Source organism: Lepidothrix coronata, unplaced genomic scaffold, assembly GCF_001604755.1.
Source record: "Lepidothrix coronata isolate B3197 unplaced genomic scaffold, Lepidothrix_coronata-1.0 Scaffold168, whole genome shotgun sequence".
Lineage (NCBI taxonomy): Eukaryota > Metazoa > Chordata > Aves > Passeriformes > Pipridae > Lepidothrix > Lepidothrix coronata.
Window position 1 is genome coordinate 1,871,855 of NW_016690348.1, and position 19,324 is coordinate 1,891,178.

Genomic DNA, 19,324 nt, shown 5'->3' on the forward strand with positions numbered 1-19,324 from the left:
GAAGCAGTGTGAATTTCTTTGACAACTCTCTTATGATATGGCAGAAAACACTCTCTCCTAATTTATGAGTATTTGGACTTCTAAATGTCTGTGCCAGTCTACGTCATATTGAGAAGGACAAGATTTTATCCCTTTAAGTGAGATTTGGAAGCTGCTTCTCTGCTTCCATGAAAATGAGAGTCTAGACTGAACCTAAGCATTTTGTTGTCAGATTTTAAAATACAGGATGGATATCAAATCATTTTTTCATCAACAGTGAATGTGCTCAGAATGTTCTTCTATACTGTGAACTTGAAATCTGTTTAAGATTACTGAAGTCCGGGTTGTTATGTAAAAATGTCAAATATTGCTGGTTCATTTTGTGTAAATCTGTTTTTAAAAAGGGGTCAAGAGAAAATGGAGCTTCAGTAACTGTAACAGTAATAAGTTGTAATTTAGCAGCAGTATAATTGAATATAATTGTAGAAGTGTTTGTAACTATATACTTTGTTGCTTTTGTAAGTATCAAAACATTTTTAAAAATGTGGAACTATAAAAAGGCCCCTGTTTAGCCATTAAAAACAATATAGCTACACAGGAGCTCGGGGTTGATTGCTTAGAAAATAGTAGCAACTCACTAAAGAATGTCATTTCAAACCGCATGAAAGCTTCACAGTTTAAAGCATGTTTTAGTTGGAAAAGCTTCTTATGACGTTGTCATAAGAATGACTGAACTATTCTGAACTATTTCCAATTTTGGACTTTCAAGGCATTGTCTAAGGAGTATTTAGTTTACAGCTTGTTTTTTAGCTGTAAGTTATTATTTGCAGTGTAAGTGTTTATATGGTAATTTAGCCAAACTGCTCCATACAAGTGTAATTTAAACTATTAATTTGTGTATTTCTATAGATTGTTTTCCAGATTCCTCAAATAAGTGGAACAGGGGAATGTAACAGATTAAAATTATTAGATTTTTTTGTTTGTGTTCTTTTTGTGTTTGGTTTTTTTATTTACAAGTATACTGTGTGTTAAATTACATTTCAGTTCTCTGCACTTTCTGTTGACTGCCAGTCTTTGGTCCAGGCCCTTCAGGAATTGCCTCTACATCTGAAATTGAATGTAGCTGCTGACCTTGTACAGGTAATGCTGTGAATTAACACTAGGAAATGCAAATATTTTAAGAGAAAAATCTATGCAAGAATGATTAGTCTTCAAACGTAAGTACAGTGTAAGTAAATATATTCTGTTAGACTGGCATGTCAAGTGGCATGTAATGCAGGATACCCCTCTATCAGCACATTTTTTGTGCTTACTTGGCTTTAAACAAAATGGTTGAATGTGCAGCATATTAGATTTGAAGTCAGGTATCAGAGTGTTTGACATGCAATGATTGCACTATTTTTGTATTTTTTTCTTTTGTTAGCAGCTGGTTTTAGTTGTACCAAAATTTTGAAAGTGTTTTCACATTCTTTCCTGTTAATTACTTTAATTGTGATTTAATGTTCTGCATAACTAATATCAACATACATGTTTTTTTACATGAATTGGTGTTACATCAGTGTTAGAACAGGTAGAACTCTCAATCATACTGGTGAAGAAAATACTATTTATGCTCCAGTGGCAGGGGGAAGCAACAATATTATTAAAAAATATTTCTTCAGATTGTGAAAAAGAAAATATTAATGTAAGCGCAAAAGAGCCAATGAGAGTTAAATATAAAACCAAAATTCTTAAGATCCATCTGCTCAAGCAAGGAAAAACGTGACCCTTATAGAAGGGTCTGTTTGGGGTTGCATGAAGTGCTTCTTCAGCTGACACTATGCTCTTTGTTAAAGCAGCTCAGGTATGTCTGCAGATGTGATGGCTAAGGGAATCTGCAAATAAATGTTACTTTCACATACAGTTTTCTTTTTAGGAGTTCTAGTCATGGTCTCTAACTTTTTTCAGGGTTATAAATTGTTTGTTATGGCATTTAATCTTTGTCTTGTCATTCTGACCAGGGATGTGGTCATCAGTTATGCTGCAGTGTTATCAACACTAGGGCATCCTGATAAAAGCTGAATCTGTTACACAGTTAAATAATGAGTTGCCATTTCTGGTTTCACTGTTTGACAATGTTTTACAGTTTAGTTTCATTCTTCAAAATATATGGCTATATACTATAACACTGGCTAATTGATTTTCAGCAACCTGTAGTATGGTTTTGTTCAAGACTAGAATTTTGGAGGGATGACCTAACATGATGTTTTTAGCCAAATTCCAGTCATTCCAAAATTCAGAGTATTGATGGGATTTCATTACAGAAGAATTAAGGAAAAGTAATTTTCCAGGAAGTGCAAAGCATTTAACACTGTCCCGCACTACATCTTTGTCTCTAAACTGGAGAGACATGGATTTTGTACATGGACCACTCAGTGGATAAAAAAAATTGGCTGGATGGTCATACACAAAGAGTTGTGGTCAACAGCTCATGTCCAAGCAGAGATCAGTGACAAATGGTGTTCCTCAGGGGTCACTATTGGGACCAGCACTGTTTAACATCTTTGTCAGTGACATGCACAATGGGACCGAGCGAACCCTCAGCAAGTTTGCTGGTGACACCAAGATGTGTGATGTGTTCGACACGCTGGAGGGAAGGGATGGGCCATCCAGAGGGATCTTGACAGGCTTGAGGGGTGGGTCTTTGAACCTCATGAAATTCAACAAGGCCAAGTGCAAGGTCCTGCCCCTGGGTCAGGGCAATCCCAAACATGGATACAAGCTGGGCAGAGAATGGATTGAGACCAGCCCCAAGGAGAAGGAATTGGGGGTGTTTGTGGACAAGAAACTCAACATGACTCTGCAATGCGCACCATGTTTCAAAGGAGACCTGACCAGCAGGTTGAGGGAGCTGATTCTCCCTCTCTACTTTGCTCTTATGAGACCCCACCTGGAGTACTGCATCCAGCTCTGGGGCCCCCAGCAGGGAAAGACATGGATCTGTTAGAGTGAGTCCTGAGGGGGACCACTAAATTGATCACAGGGCTGGAGCCTGAAGACAGGCTAAGAGAGTTGGGACTGTTCAGCCTGCAGAAGAAAAAGCTGTGGGAAGACCTTATAGCAGCTTTCCAGTACCTTTAGTGGGCCTACAAGATAGCTGGAGAGAGACTTTTCAAAAAGACATGTATGGATAGGACAAAGGGGAAATGGCTTTAAGCTGAAGGAGGGTAGGTTTAGATTAGATATTAGGAAGAAGTTCTTTACGGTCACAGTGGTGAGACACTGGAACAGCTTTCCCCGAGAAGCTGTGTTCTCCCCATCCCTGGAAGTGTTCAGGGCCAGGTTGGATGGGGCTTTGAGCAACCTGGTCTAGTAGAAGGTGTCCCTGCCCATGTCAAGGGTGTTGGAACAAGAGGATCTTTAAGGTCCTTTCCAAACCAAACTATTTGATGATTCTATGAGTATTTGTGAAACAATGGAACTTGCTGATTTAGCATACCATCTCATATTCTGTAATAAGGGATAAAAGGAGTTTGTATTTTGCATTTGCTTCTGTAAAAGTATCATCCAGATAACTTTACTTTCACTTCTGAATTGAATTCTGCTCAAGTTCACTGTACCTTCGGAAGTGATCAAATATAGGAAGTATGAATTACAATCCAAATTAGACAGAATAATAAAATTAGATAATAATCATTATAAAGACTCAAGTCCTTTCTTATACTCTTAGGCATCAACACCTGTAGAGCTCCCACAGATGAAATCTAAAATTTTTGAAGATGTCAAGAGAAGAGATCAGCTGTTCCGACAGTCTCCAGCTCAAAGTGACACCGTATTGGTCTCCCCTCTTGTTGGTAATTCTGTTGTTACATCAGAGCCTGGAAGTAAAAATGGCTCTAAGGCAAATGCAGGAGAACCATTTCAGAGAATCCACCCACTATCAAAGCAAGAGACTGACCATTTGGATGAAGAACTGGATCTTCTCCTGAATCTAGAGGCTCCCATGAGTATAAGAAACAGACCTGTGTCAGGCACATTATCCTACAACATATCAACTGAGAAAGATTTGAAAATGGATTGTAAGGAAAGTGGTAAGTTTTCTCCCCAGCGTGCTCTTATTTAATTTCCACTGCTCTCTGTTTTGGAATTCTTGATTAGCCACTCAACAGTACTGCTGTCATCATCTCTTTAATACTGCATTTCATTTATCTGGTGCTGTGTTCTGACCCTTTTGTTCATTTTCAGTTTTAAATCCTCATGAACTAAAGTTTCACCATTGTCAGTACACTTTAAGCATTAAAAGAAATTCTTCTGCAAAACAGCATTGGGCTTATGATTCAGCAAAATTTTAAATTAAAAAAAATAAGTAGTGTACTGCTAGAGAATTTTATTGTAACATTATCAGTCCTTAGTTGACTGTACTAATAGTATACAGAAGAATTGACAGTTATTTCCAATGGCTTGTCATAAATGCTATTTTTAAACTTTTCTAGCATTGATTTTATAAAAGTAAGTTTAGCATGGAAACTATTTTTGGAATATGATTTGCTGTTCTTCAAGAAAGAGAGATTGTGTTTAAATGCAATCAGTTGTGTATTAAAAAGCAAAATGACCCAGGAAAAAAGCTGATATAATATTGTTTCCAGATTATCAAGCCTGTTCTTTTCACTTTTCTAGACCCTTTGAAAGTAGATATGCCTGAAGAGAAGAGTACCTCATCACAGCAACAGCAAAGTACATCTAAAGATGTTACTGAGGAAGAGCTTGAAGATTGGCTGGACAGCATGATCTCCTGAAGCTCAAATTTCCTCATGTGAATAATTGAATATAGCAAACATTACATAAAAAGTTGAACTTTTCTTTATCTTTTTATTTCCTTTCTCTGTTTCACCTTGTTCAGTGTACCAGTATGCTGGCTTCTAAAATTTTTTGCAACCAAAATTATTTAGGTGGGATTGAAAATTGTCGAAGACTAATAAAATTATTAAAAAGGTCTAAAATTTGTGATGAAATTGGAATTTTCTTTGCTAAAGAAGCAGGCTAAGAGAACAGTTATTGCAGCTTGTACTTGCTCTATGTAGTCCTTAAAATAAAGCCATGACTGAACAGTGAATACATGTGTTTTTAGTCACCATTCTCACACAAATCCATATTGTAGAAAAATGGCAAAGATGACAGCAACGGTAATATTTGGTTTATAATACTTTATTGCAGTGGGCACTTTTATTAGAAGAAAAAAGAATGCATAATCCTAACAACTTCTACTTGCAGGTGACTGTAGAGCATTGTTTTATTTTGGCCTAAGATTTAAACTGTGTTCATTTTGATACAGTGTTATGTCTTTTAACAGCAGCATCTAATAAGCTGTTATTGAAGGTAGTATATTAACTAACTTCAAGTGTAATTTGATACAGAAAGACAGAAAAGCAATACAGTTAATGGGTTTGTTCATCTAGAACATTAACATAAAAAGTTTGCATAGCTATGTCTACAGAGGTTTTAAGGCACTTTAATGTTTCAAGGTTGACAGAATGTTTGAAAATGATTTCTTTTTAACTGCTTAAAGCTTTTCAAACTGTATCTTAATACATTCACTAGCAAATACTGTGGGGAAAAACTGGACAGCAGTTAGCTGAACTATTTTTTCTGAGGCATGGCCTCTGATGTTCAAGTTCTTCAATGTCAAATGTGCAATTAAGATGCCTTTTAGCCCTTTCAACTTACTGCCAAACACCAGGTTAATGATGTGGTTAAAAAGTTGTTATAATTTTAGGCCATGTTTGAACTGGAAGGCTTAAGTTAATCAGGCATAGTTTTCTCTTTTCTAATTAAAATTCCAACAAAAGACCTGTTTCACATGTGGTAGGTACAAAAAGCCTCTGAAATAGTGTCAAATTTTATGTGTGTCTTGAAGTTTAAAGACATTTAAAGCAAATACAAGCTGTGAAATTGCACCATGAAAAGAATAGATTTCTTTTTTTTTTATCTTAATAGTTCATGAATAAATAATTTTTTTTGTGATATTAGCCAAGTTGATCCTCATACTGTTTTCGAAAGCAGTCCCCTGCTGGGAAAAAATCCCAACATCTTTCTTGGTACATCTTCCACACAAATGACTCCTGAAAATGAGAAAGAGTATTTATTTTAACAGTCAGCATACAGTTAGTGCCATAGAAAAATTTTTAAAAATAACCACATACTGTGCCTATTTCCATGGAATAGAACTGTAAAGGCACTGGAACTCTGAAGATCATAACTGAAGAATGTTTGTAAAAGTTTTATCTGCACTTTTCCTGATTCAGTACTACTGAAATTTAAATCTATTAGTAAAATACGTAAGTGTAAATTAATCAGTCCAGTTATATCAGAACAAACCTATTCACAATCTGTATATATAAAATGTGGTTTGCATTGTTTGGAAAACAAAGGTACTTTTGTACTCTATGCCTAACAACTTCTTATTAGAGATAAGATATAATTAAATCCTATTTATTTTCTTATTTATTTACATTTAGGCTTAACAATGCTAAACATACAGACACCCATATACCTATCTATCTACACATATGTATGGATTTTTACTGTAGAAATAGTACCTTAACTGCCTAAATCTTTTGGGAATAAACTGTAACTGGTACATTTGAGCTTTTCATTTCAAAGATGACAGTAACATTACTAGTACCTGACTTCTGACAGCGTTCACTGCTCAGTAAAATAGCACACTGCAGCGCCCCACCCCCCTCTGGTTTTGTTTTAACCCTTCTTTTCTTTCACTGGCAGTAGACCCTTTGAGGGTGGCATCATCCACAGTCCTCAATGGTACATCAGTTCCACCTGGTGGTACACAGCTACAGGGCTCAAGAAGATAAAAATGTTTAAAGATAAGAAAAACCATTAAGTTTTATTTTCTACTCACCTGGCCAGTATGCTCAGTTTCATCCTTGTTAATTAGATACATTAAGAAGAACCTGAAACAAGCACATGAAGCAGGTATTAATGCAGGAAACATAACATCTCTGCCTGACCGTTTGTAGCCTGGAGTGTGTTTGAGGAAGCTTGCCTCACACTATAAGCAATGACACTGCTAGACATGTAAAGTGCCTGTTTTAAGGGATAAAATTATGTCCTGAAGCATATCTCCTGTGGAAGTGCTAACAGATAAAAAAATCTGTAGAAGTAGAAAAATACGGCTTAGCATCTTATTCATTTCAGTGTGAGGAGCAATACCTGAATTAGGCATATGCCAAATCCTATGCACGTATGCTCCAACATCTCACCTTGGAAAAAGTTACGATGGCTACTATGTGAGAAAAGTGGTAAATACTGAGCTGCACCAGGAATTCCAAACATGCATGCCATACAGTTGGTAAGCTGAGCCTCTCCTTCTCTAACACCTATGCTCTGTCAGATGTTGAAAGCTTGAACTAATTAAGGAGGACTGTAGAGCACTAACTAAGGTCTGTTTACAGGTAACACAGCTCTTGGTTGGACAGTTTGGATGCAGTGCATTTGGAATTAGATTTACTATGTGCTTTTGTTGTGAAGAAAGGAAAGTACGCTGACTTTAACAGTTGTCTAATTAAAGGGCAACCTGGGTAAAAAGATCGTTCGCTATGTGTTCTAATATTAAGGAAATGGTCGCTTTCAATTTACTGTGAATTAGAGGTTCCCATGTACCAGTTAAGCAGTTCAACATAGTCAGAAAAGCTTGGTGGTTGTAGACTGTAAAACCATGGATGTTAATGGAAATTTACATCATGTAAGGCAATTGATTTTGCCAATGTCAGTTGCTGTGCAAAGAATAAGGCAGCCTCCACTCCAAGAGGCACACTTTCTTTTTTTTTTTTAATTTAAAAAGTTCAGATACAGTGTTGCAAAGTCGGTCTGCTGTAAGAGTCCACCAGCTCAGCTCCTTTGGTTTTGCTGGCACAGTGCTCATGTAATTATCTTCGTTGTATTAGTAACTAATGCCACCAAATTAACTTTTTAAATATCCTCTTTGGTCTGCTCTATATTTGCTAATGAAAGTGGAAAAGCACTGTCTTGGTAGTCTGGGCAATAGCCTAAACATTTACAACTCCTGATTGCTTCAAGGTTTGAAGAGCTTCACTCTCACTAAAGAACTATGATCAGAGTAGTTATTTATTTACTGGCGGTTATCTTTCAATAACCTTCAAAAAATACCTTTTTTTGCTTTGTTTTGTTTTGGGTTTTTTTTGTCAAATCAAGGCCAATTTTCAATGGTCTCATCAGTGTTACCAAGCCCCCAGAAGGCACAACCAAAACTTCCAGACTAAAGCAACTCATTAAACTGTTGTCCCCCATGTTTCCACATATCTGGGTTTCCTTCCAGCAGAATAAGAAGTTGGTCTGCCTTCCAGTCTCATTCTACTAAGGTAACTGATGTGTAAGGTAAGCACTTCAAAGATCACCAGCAGTGTGGAGTAGAGGAGGGGAGACCAGAAAGGACAGGAGATATTCCTCAGTTCTACAGAATTCCGTCTTGGAACTTTCAGCAATGTGTGCACCTAAATTACTCTAGACCTGAAAAATTTTACTACAATTCCAGCTGTAATATGTACTTACAGATAGTTCGCCAAGTTGTGTTCTTGCAAAGTATGTGTTTCAAAGCCATGTGGGGTTGTGTCAAAATAGTCATTGCCGATTCCACAAATAAAACATTTGGTCTGAAAACACAAGTTGTGGTTACAGATGAATTTTAACTCAAACACTATTTTAATTGGTGATAATCTAGATGAATGAGAGTAATGAAAAATGTAATGTGCTTCCTACCTCCATGTCTTCCCTCACTTGTTCTTGCTGGTCTCTTAATTCACCAAAAGCATCAATAATCAGACCTATTTCAAATTGAAAAATAGCAACAGTTTGGTACTGAGCAATATTCATATTGAAAATAATGTCAGTCCTCCACTGTCTAGAGTTTACTGTACTTATGTCTAGGTTGAACAATTCAAGTTACAATCTATCAATTTCCAGACATCCAATGTTTTTTTATACTGCACTCCCAGCAGTAAGAATTCCTATTACATGGAGGTACAATCTTGAAAGTGAAAAGGCTTTTCTGTCCTTTATTACAGTCAATTTAACCTTCCATAAGCTCATCTCTTTTGTCCCATGAATGAAATCAATTTTCACTCCTTTACTCATGAAACTCTTGTATCCCAACTCTTGTTCAACAAAGACAGCTCTGCTCCCAGAGCCCCCCTTGGCCAGTTTCTGAGGCTGCTTCGCATTTGAAGCATTACTCTTGCACTTCCAACGTATTAGGATTAGAATCGGATCATTCTGAGGACTGTGACATGCGATACATTTTTTCTTTGCCACCAGATGGGTGTTTTCCTAACAGCCTGAGGTCAGTTCATGCAATGAATGTTGAATGCTGACTGTCACTGAGGAGAGGTCTCGTTCACTGTGAACCAAAACTGCAAACCAATTAACCCTACAAATCATCCTCTAAAGAAAGGAGGAATGGTTGTGTGGCCATGGTGACTTTCTTCATGTCATTTACCCTTTTCAAGGGGAAAGTCTCCATTCCCCAGCCAGCTGTAGCGGTTCCAAGCTGAAAGTCTTCAGCAAGCCTCTCCAAGTTTAAATGGTAATTATAGGAAGAACAGTGATCTTGCACAACCTGCATCATCTGTGACCTTTAACTGAGGTTACACATCTTGTGCTTAGACTTTGTGCAGTACTTGGGACAAGGCATTATTTATGAATTAAGTCTAAAATTATTACTTTCAAAATTAATGATTTTATCAGATCAGAAATAAGTCTTTATAGCTATACTGCTAAATTTACCTCAAACATAATATGGTTTACATTGCTGAGCTTCATTAAATTAATTTTGAACAGTCTCTACTAAGGTAAGTGATGTTACCTTGAATAATGGCCAGTAGGATAACAATGACAAAGAAGAAAAATGTGATGTCAAAGACAATTCGATACATTTCATAAGGGTCTCCAGCAGGATCCTCAATTTCATCTCCAATGCCACCACCAGCTCTTACACCCACATACATGTGGAACAGGTAACACTAAAAAAGAGAGGAAGATTTGCAAATATATTTACCATGAATTACTCTTGAGTTTTTTTTCTTTTTTTTTTTTTTTAATTATTCTGCTCTGCTAATTCTCTTCACAAGTTATAGTAACAAAGAATAGTTACAAAGAACACATAATATCATTCCTCATGTATCACACACAGTGCACCAAAAATCTGTTCCTGTCTTACCTAATGTGATTCCACCTTCAGGTACACTAAGAGCAGGAGTCAGCATCAGCTGTTACCCACTCCTCACTCCCTGGGTCTTATGTTCAGACTGAGACCATTTGGGAGCATCTTTCTTGTATTATTTACTGTATTCAGCTATATTCTACTCCTTAAATTGATTCCTAATGTTCTACTTTGCTCTGAGTATGCAGAGGACATCTTCTAAAGTCTTGCAATGAAGTTTAGAAATGTGGGAAAATATTGCCATAAAAGAAATAGTGACATATTCACAAAAGTATTTAGGTGGTTTCTGGATAATTTAATTTTGCAATACTAGGTGTCTAGTTTAATATATTGGAAATTAGTTGTGATATGTGAAACAGCCTGTGCTCAGTTCAGTGCAGAAAAAATAACTTTACAAAAATGTTACTCTGTGTCATATTTTTAGAACATATAAATCTTAATGGAAAAATCTTTAAAAATCTGTATATTTAAGCTGTGAAAGTATATTAGAATGGAATCTTCTTCAGGAGTGATATACTACTGATGTTCCTGTATGAATTGGCTACAGAATCTTGTAATCACCTTCTGCCACACATTGTGGCCTAAAAACAACTTAAATCTCTAAGCCCAGCCAGTTTTCTAAAGTCACATTAGATGGCAGTGGGTATTAAATAACCAGTGTAAAACCAGACATAAGCAAACACTAAACAGAACTATACATCCATTTTTATAATGCAGTTTTACTGTTGACATAAGACGCTGGTACCAGTCTAATCATACTTAAAAATGTAACTTGGAATTGATTTACTGCACTTAGGAGAGTGGTTTAAAATGTAATATGGTTTCATTATTCCAATTACTCCTACACCTATTTTATGACCAGACCATTGTATCCAGCTCACAAAGGGACCAGTTTGGGCAGTTTTCATAATTTCTGTAATTTACATGTCTGACTCACACTGAGTATTTAAAAGAAAGTTCAGGAATGGGGAAGATCATTCTGTGAAGTCTATTATACACCTCTGTTCTGAGGTATTTTATTCTATCTTTGGTGTATAACACAGGGCAGAGAGTTACTATTTCATGGAAGAAATCAGCTGGCCACAAATTCAGAATATTACATTTGTGATACCTGAATTTGTGTTTCTGTATGCAATGAGAAAATCAAATCCTCTTCATACCATCTGTAGAATATATTTTATTATTACATAAATAACATTCAGTGGCAATGGGTAGAAATCAGATGGTAAATTGGTAGCATAAGATCATCACCCATAATAATTTGTAATTTCCACTTTCTCATCCTTGACTTCTTAATTAATAACTAAATTACTAATTGTAATTTTGGAGCAGGCTTTTATAACTAGTGCTAATAACATCATATAATGCATATAATCTAAATAAGGCCAGGAAGAGCTTGTCCACTTGCAAGCATTGGGAACAAATGGGGTTTATTTGTGTTGTGACAACACAGCATCTTTTTCCAGATCTGACTAGTTTGTCAAGAAATTTCTTCCACATACTTCGAGGGTTTGCCATCCTCACCTATAAAAGCATTGCAGCAAATCATGTAGTATAGTATTTAGGAGAAAAATCCAGAATATCTTCCTATATGTCATCTATTTGCTGTTTTGTTTAGACCACTGGAGAATGCAGAGGGAATTTTAAGACAATTCATATTTTCAAAATTACATATATCAAGAAGAAGAGACCCCTGGATTTAACATCAAAAACATCCATCCTTGCTTATCATTCTATTTTAAGTATGCATTTGAAAATTCAGGATGACATTTGAAGCATGCAAGTGATGTTTTAGTTACCGTCATCATGTCATCACATTTCATGTCTGGTTCATCTTCATCTTCACTTTTGTTGTAGAATTTGCGGAAGAAGTTGAATGCCACAACAGTGTAAAGGTACACTACTACAGCGAGGAGTCCCACAGTAAGAACAAGCTGTGTGTGGAGACATGACATGAAAGTAGGTTTCAATTTCATTTTGTCAGAAGAGAAATGCTAGCTTGATGTATTGCCTTAAATATTGAAAATGGATCATATTGTACCTTTCCCAAAAACTAAAGATAGCAGTTACGATAGCTTTGAAGTCTCCCTGTTGCTTGGATCACCATGGAGCTGTTACTTTTCCCTGCTCTCATGAAAATCAAAGGGAAAAACAGTATCAAGAGACTGGAGTTGTTTCCATAATTCTGAGCTATATGCATGCAAACTGTGTATCATTGAAGCAATGTTTAGTTTAAAAGTTAAATTTAGTAATTGAAACACTGGATATACAGTAAAAATTAAATGTTTAAAATGAACCCCTTTCTATAATTTGGACTATAAGTCAACTAGGACTTACTGAGACTTACAATGACTTATCATAGTCTGTTTTCTGTTCCAAAGCTGGTTAGCAATCCATTGATAAAGCGGATGGAAAATTTTTTAGATAACCAAAGTGTAATTAATTTCCAAGTCCTGCTTTTAAGCAAATAAAACCCTTAGGTGAAAATGTTCAGCAGTTAATGAGACTAGATTATATTGTTTATTGGAGTTGGTGTTAGAAGATACGGCTCTGGAGAGGAGTTACTGAAAGCTATGTATTTTAAAAAATGCAATAACTGGTATTACTCTTCTAAAAGAAACATGAGAGTATTGAACGACAAGCTCATAATTTATCACTTTGAGCAGATCTGTAAGTATGCTCTCAAAGGGAACATTTCAATTCAGGAATCTGCAGCTGTCTTTCAATGTTCCTATCTACTAGCAAGAAAAGCAACAGGATTAGAAAAACTAATCTTTGCTTATTAAGAATTTAAGTGAAAGCCATGGTCTTGAGTTGATACAGTTTTGTCAACTGTGCTCAGTTTTGACTATTACATTTTAAAAAAACTCATAAAGAAAATATATCAAGCATTATATTAAAAGTAATATGATTTTGGTCATCCTGAAGTAAAATGAAAGGAATAAAACCAGAGATTTAATTTGTTTTTGTGATGATACACATCATCACATTGTATGGGGATATTTTTATGCCTCTTCCAAAACATCATGTAATTTAAAATGTTTTGACAAGCATAGCAGGGTGTAAGAGTGGGCTTAGAATATATGTTACTGCATTTGAGAAGGAATGGAATGTGTATGTTTGAAATTAAACTTTGGGGAAGTTATGTTGGATTTCCTAAATGTAAATTAAAAAGTAACTGTAAAGCTTGGGTTTTGTTATGCTAGCTAGGAATATAGAGTCCTCAGAGATCAGAGAATGATTACCTGCACAAATTTCAACAAAATGTACTTTTGGAAGTACATTTTATTAATCTGATTTTTGCATGACAAAGTGACACATAAATGTACTCCACGGTGCAGACTGCCCACACCTTTGAGGACATTCTTACTAGGTAAGTATTGAAATTTCAGCAGCCAGGTCGTTATTACTGCTGTAGCTAAGGAGAATTTGGGAATTCCTGTTATTTATCACCAATCAGTTCATCATTGAGCATATAGAAGGAGCTGGTTAGGTAATTCATATTCTTGTATTTTTCTAAAATTATGTAATTTCTGTTGTGTACGAAACGTCTTTACCTATCTGTGCTTGGTGGGTATAGATTATTATCATTTCATAGGATTTAACTTATTAAGTGTGCTGCGGAAGCCATGATGTGATCTATTCTTTAATCCAATCGTAATCAAAATCTGTGACTGTGAAAATGGATTGCATTTTGATATTTCCTATGTACAACAAATTTTTTCCAGTACTTTTACAAAATTTCAAACCTTTGCATGTAGCACTAACCTGTTTGCCATTGTGAGTGACTGAAGACAAAATAGTTCGCAATGTCTTAAAACCCATAGCAATATCCAGCAGATGAGCAGCAAAGAAGAAGTTGTTGTAGTGCCCAAGGATAGACATAGTTGTGTACCAAGCTAAGTATAAAAATGACTGCAGAGAAAGTGAAAAGTGGCAGAGTGTTAGTTAGCAGGTGCTAATGTGCATTATTGGATCCAGAATATAGCTTTTTTAAAGTCGCTTACATTGTTGTAGCAGGACACTGCCTATGTAGGGGTGAAAAAGCTCAAACTTCACCCTACTTGTGAAAATTACCAGTGGTAGAGGAGGACGTCATGCTGCTTTTGCTGTTGAAGAATGCTGAGACCAGCCTCGCTCAACTCCAAAACTAAACATCATGAGGATGTGAAAAGCATGTGTATCCTGACAGCAACTGGCACTGGCAGGGATGTGGAAGGCAAATATTTCCAGATAGAGGAACCAATGAGTGGTAGTACTAATAACTTAAAGATAAATGGTGCTCTGCTCAGCTAGCATGACTAGCCTAGAAAAATATGACTTCCAGTCAATCACTTTATATTCTAAAAGCTCAGTCCCACTTTTTAACACCAGGGATTTCTAGCACTCCTAAATTTGTGTGTGTGTGTGTGTAGATTCTTCATGCTAGTGAGAATACTCCCCACGATCGCTCCTTGATGCTAAATGAAAGAGATTTGCCCACTGTCACTGGTATGGGCAAGTAACATCAATCTCTATCTTAATAATTATTGAGCTACCTTTGAAACCATTAATTTAATAAATAATGCACTATACTACCCAGAAAACCTAAGGCACATAACACAGCTTATTCTTTTAACAAGCAGTGAACCTGAAGCCACTTTGACATCAAAGCTTATATTGAAGAACAATGGCTCAGTGTATTTTAGTGGACAAGGAATTTATACATCTTCACTTGATTTACTTCGGCTGCCTTTTTTGTTTGCTCAAGAGGATGCAAAAAGAGGATTCACAAAAAAAAAAAAAAAAAAGGGAATTTTAGTATAAACGTGGTCCTTTCAAAGGAGAAGGTTTGAAAGAAAAGAATGTCAGCCATGTCAAACACATGATTCAAGTATGAAAAAGGATAACTTTTTGTAAACTGTGCTTGATTTTAGAAAAGACACCTTTGGTTGCTAGGTTGATTTCTACAAAATTAAATGAATGTACCATTAACTTCCAAAATGCTGACATTGTATCAATGATGTGGAGATGCATACTGCCCTTTAGAATCAAAAAGAAAACTCTGACATAACAGAAAAAAAATATTTTAAAATCGCTCTCTAATGGAATGTTATTTATGTATGGTTGTTTAAAATAAAAGCACATAGTGGAAAACATAGAATCGTGTTTAGAGTCAATCAAAGCATATTATTCTAGGCTAAAATACTCACATTATCAGTGAAGACAACTCCAAGCTTCCAAATGTGGTACTTTGTATCAATGGAGCTTAACCTAGGAAATACAAAATTTTTGAAATACAAAAATGTCAAAATTAAGTATTGAATTCTGTGTTTATAAACAGCAAACTAGGTTTAGCACTTCACATGTTTCTGAAGGTGGTGATGTACTTTAACAGTTCATTTTTTTAGAGTGAGGCAGGTGCTTCATTTTTCAGAGTATTCATTACTTCTGAGCACCTATAAAGAGTTTCTAAACCACTGAAACTGGTGAAACAATTTCAGTAGGAGTGACACTGCCATATTCCAGACTTAAAAAACTAGAATGTATGTCAAAAATAGTGACATCTGGAACCCAGACCCTTGAATTTGAGAGGTAAGTGGTCTGTCTAGTGTAAAATGTTGGCAGAATAACCAAGAGAAAAGCTAATGCCTTCTGCAAGATTCTAAATATTTTATTAGCCATTAGATGGCATGCAAAGGGAAATCTTTCTTGTGTGTCTTAAATATCAAGGAAACCAAACTCTTGTAGGAGCCTGAATCACTTGAGACTGGGACACTTTCATACACTTGTCTTCACTGACAGATTAAGTCAGGAAAACATCTATGAATTTTTTCTAGACACCTGGAATCTACATATTTGTATCGGGGCGAAGTTGGGATGTTATTTTTTGGTCTGTGTTTGTCCCTAGCCACCTGCGAAAGTTTATGTTTTCGCCTGCCAAGTCTACTGATAGAGCAGTGGATTTGGCCTTGGAGGGAGAACTTCTGTACGAACTGTTTTAATTGGTCTGTTGTGATTGGTCGATTGCTCGTCAAGGGCAGTTGGAGGACAAAGTGATGAGGAAGGTGATGAAGGCCTCCCCCAGCCTCAATTGGGAAGACCCCCCCCAATTCACTGCGCCTGCGTGAGGGGATTTCCAAGGTGCTCACGCAGGCGCATGAGGGGTGCACTTACATAACCAAGAGGGTGGGATTGAGAGCCCCTGGCGGGGCGGTGCTGGCCACACCTCCCCGGGGCAGGTGCTCTCAATAAACTTTAAAAAGGCAGACTCGTGCCTGGAGGGGGCCGGCTCTTCACGATGGACCAAGTTGCTTTCAGCGGGGACGCCTGCTTGAAGTGGGAGCCTGCCACCCCTCCGGGACACGCAGCTGCTACAGAGAGACCTCATTATTGGTTAGGATGGGTAAGACTTGCTTACAGGTGACACCTGGGTGAGTATGGGGGGGAGCCTTCTTCCTAGGGTCTTTTATGCACTTTTTCCTCCGCCCTAATCCTTTTCTCTCAGGCGCCTGTCTTTATTCACCTTTTTCCCCTGTTTGCCACCTTTTTTCCTAATAAATAGCTATTGTTTTGCCAACTAGCAATGGTGTTTGGTTTATTCACGTACCAGGATCCCTCGAACCTGTTTTTTCCCCTGTTTTTTCCACCCTTCCCTGTTACAATATTTTTTATCATTACTTTTTCTGTCCTTTGGTTTATAAACTCTGTTGTAAAAATTTTAAATGCTGCATTAATTATTGTTTAAAGTAAAAGAGTGCCCACCTGTATAAATCAGCATAAACTCATGGATTTTTTTCTTCCTTTTATAACACAAGTGTGTTTTAGAATGAACAAAAAGCTTTTTAAGTTTACTTCCACACTAGGAATACTTCTCCGTTTGAATTTTCCATGCTGAGGAAAACATCACTACGGTTTCAATATAAAATCCATTTTTATCTTTGATGGTGAAGTTATACCAACACATAACTTGTCTGTGAAGGTCAGAAGTCATACCATGATACAAGAGATGCCTCTTCTGGTTCGCTCTCTTCCACTGGACTAAAATCAAGGGCACTTTTGTCCAAACCCAAAAGTTCTGCAATGCGCTCTGCTCCATATAAGTCTCCGTACTTGTTAATAACCTAAAAATGGAAGAAGAGAAGATTTTTCTCAGAGAAGGTCCTTTGTGACATTCACCCTACTTTAGGCCAGTAGTTGTCAGGAATTAAAAAAGAAAAGGTCTTTCACAATTAACACTACTAGAACAGTCAGAACTCCCAGGAAACCAGGTGGGGGGGGGAGCATGAAAAAGAAAAATAGAAGCATTAAAGGCTATTATCTGAAAGCTTATGTATAATTTGCTGTCATTTAAGCTGGCATGTTTTTCTTTTTTAGGGGGATGAGGGGGCTTTGTATCCTAAAGATGACAATGACTGTAAATTAGACCTGCTGGCTGACTGACAGTACAAAGTTATTTCAAATATCTGAGTCTAGGAAGGAAACTACAGCCTTCTGTCTTCCTCCCTCTTCCCACCTACGCTGCAGCTGCCTGTTAAAAAAGACATTTAACACAACAATGGCTTCCATAAAACAAATTTCAGTTCTCAGTTATTTGTATATTTATGTGTGCAGGAGAATATCACACAGATATCCAAATTAACCAAATAGTCAATTATTGCTATGACTTAACATAATAGAAATATAAAAAGCCTACCTTCCGTTTTACAAATTTGTCCCAGTAATTGTTAGGGAAGGACCTATATAGATAAGGCAAAGATATTTCAAGTTATTTAACTTGTTAGGGGAAAATTAAGAAACAATGAAAAAAGAGAAAATACCATGTTCCTGATCACTGCAGATTTTGCTGTAATTTCATTCACTCACTGCAGTTCAATATCATTCATCTCCTAAATAAATACTTTATTGCTCCTAGCCATAAAAATCAAATCAGGGAATGATTTTCAGATGAAAATAAGAGTCTTGAAGCACAAATAATTTTTTAAGTTCAGTGGATTACATTTCAAATAGTCACTGAACCCTTGTGAAACAGTGGACAGTTTGCCAACACAAAATAAAAAAAAAATATTAAAAGCCCCCCCAAAATTGAAAAAGATCATTTGCCAAAACCAGGGGTTAGTGGTAATCTTGTTCTCACATGTGTCATGTTGTTGTCACTGGTTTTGACATCCCAGACAAGACACAGTAAAAACCGTTTATAATTCTAAAGCCACAAGGCTGTTCCCCTAAAGAGCATTTTGCATCATCTGCCTCTGAGCAACAATGCCCACACTAATAATTAAAAGAAAAGCTGTTGTGTATACCTAGAAGAAAGAAATGGAGCAGTAAATCTTAAATATTAAAGAGCTGTCAGGGTATCTATATTGAAAATTCTCTGCTTTTTTTGAGAGTAATAAGCAATCATGATGCTTCAATAAGCAACTGGTTTTATGCAGGAGAGATCTTAGACACAAAGTAATACATCAACTTTGACCCACAAGAAAAAAAAGATAGTGTTTTTTCTTATCACTGATGTTTCTTTGATCTTCAACTTGATCATAAAAAAATGCTGTTCTTGAACTGTCTTATGAATTGCAGTGCCCAGGAATTTCTCATTGTAGTGACCTTACTGTATATTATGTCTGTTTTGAAGAATGCCAATTAGCAGGAAATACTACAAAGTATAAGATTTTTCTCTCCCCATTTCCTGGAAGTAACATCGAGTTGAGAAAATATGCAGGAACATAAAAGAGAACAATAACTACTTAAACTAAAGGACGGTATTGATAAAATAAAGTAAGTGTTAGCACCAGAAAAATGAGATTCCAGAACATTGTAGTGCTGGGATGTGAGGCAAACTTCCCAACTAGTATGCTCGATTTTTTACCTTTCTGAATTGGAATTCTAAATGAAATTACTCCAGATAAAGACAAATGGTTCTAGTGACTCAGATGGTATATTCTAGTCCAATGCTCTGTATTGTTTCTTTTCTTGATTTTTCAGGCTTTTAAGCAAAGTATGTCTTAGTGTAGCCAGCTTCTGTCTATCTCTTTTACCATAAACATCTAATCACACTGCATCCATCAGGGTACCCCTTTTACATTTTTAATTACTTTTTTCACTTACAGAAAGTACATTTCAGTATGTACAGAGCAC

General features: G+C 36.4%; 2 protein-coding genes across 3 annotated transcripts in view; one reads left to right on the plus strand and one right to left on the minus strand.

Annotated features, from left to right (window-relative positions):
- The window catches only part of AVEN (apoptosis and caspase activation inhibitor), a 97,834-nt gene extending 92,763 nt beyond the window's left edge, over nucleotides 1-5,071 (plus strand). Inside the window, exons 4-6 of the mRNA XM_017829735.1 lie at nucleotides 1,024-1,119; nucleotides 3,689-4,049; nucleotides 4,636-5,071. Of these exons, the coding sequence (XP_017685224.1) occupies nucleotides 1,024-1,119; nucleotides 3,689-4,049; nucleotides 4,636-4,754 (576 nt within the window). The 3' untranslated portion in view covers nucleotides 4,755-5,071. The remainder of the gene's footprint in view (nucleotides 1-1,023; nucleotides 1,120-3,688; nucleotides 4,050-4,635) is intronic.
- Nucleotides 5,072-5,147: 76 nt separating this feature from the next.
- Nucleotides 5,148-19,324, minus strand: part of RYR3 (ryanodine receptor 3) — a 218,916-nt gene continuing 204,739 nt past the window's right edge. Inside the window, exons 96-105 of one of the 2 annotated variants that reach the window (XM_017829727.1) lie at nucleotides 17,886-17,928; nucleotides 17,186-17,313; nucleotides 15,403-15,463; nucleotides 13,979-14,125; nucleotides 12,010-12,144; nucleotides 9,854-10,010; nucleotides 8,752-8,816; nucleotides 8,545-8,645; nucleotides 6,875-6,926; nucleotides 5,148-6,077 (exon numbers count right to left, since the gene is read on the minus strand). In XM_017829727.1, coding sequence (XP_017685216.1) covers nucleotides 5,982-6,077; nucleotides 6,875-6,926; nucleotides 8,545-8,645; nucleotides 8,752-8,816; nucleotides 9,854-10,010; nucleotides 12,010-12,144; nucleotides 13,979-14,125; nucleotides 15,403-15,463; nucleotides 17,186-17,313; nucleotides 17,886-17,928 — 985 coding nt within the window. In that variant the 3' untranslated portion in view covers nucleotides 5,148-5,981. The remainder of the gene's footprint in view (nucleotides 6,078-6,874; nucleotides 6,927-8,544; nucleotides 8,646-8,751; nucleotides 8,817-9,853; nucleotides 10,011-12,009; nucleotides 12,145-13,978; nucleotides 14,126-15,402; nucleotides 15,464-17,185; nucleotides 17,314-17,885; nucleotides 17,929-19,324) is intronic. The other variant, XM_017829728.1, reaches the window with a different exon arrangement.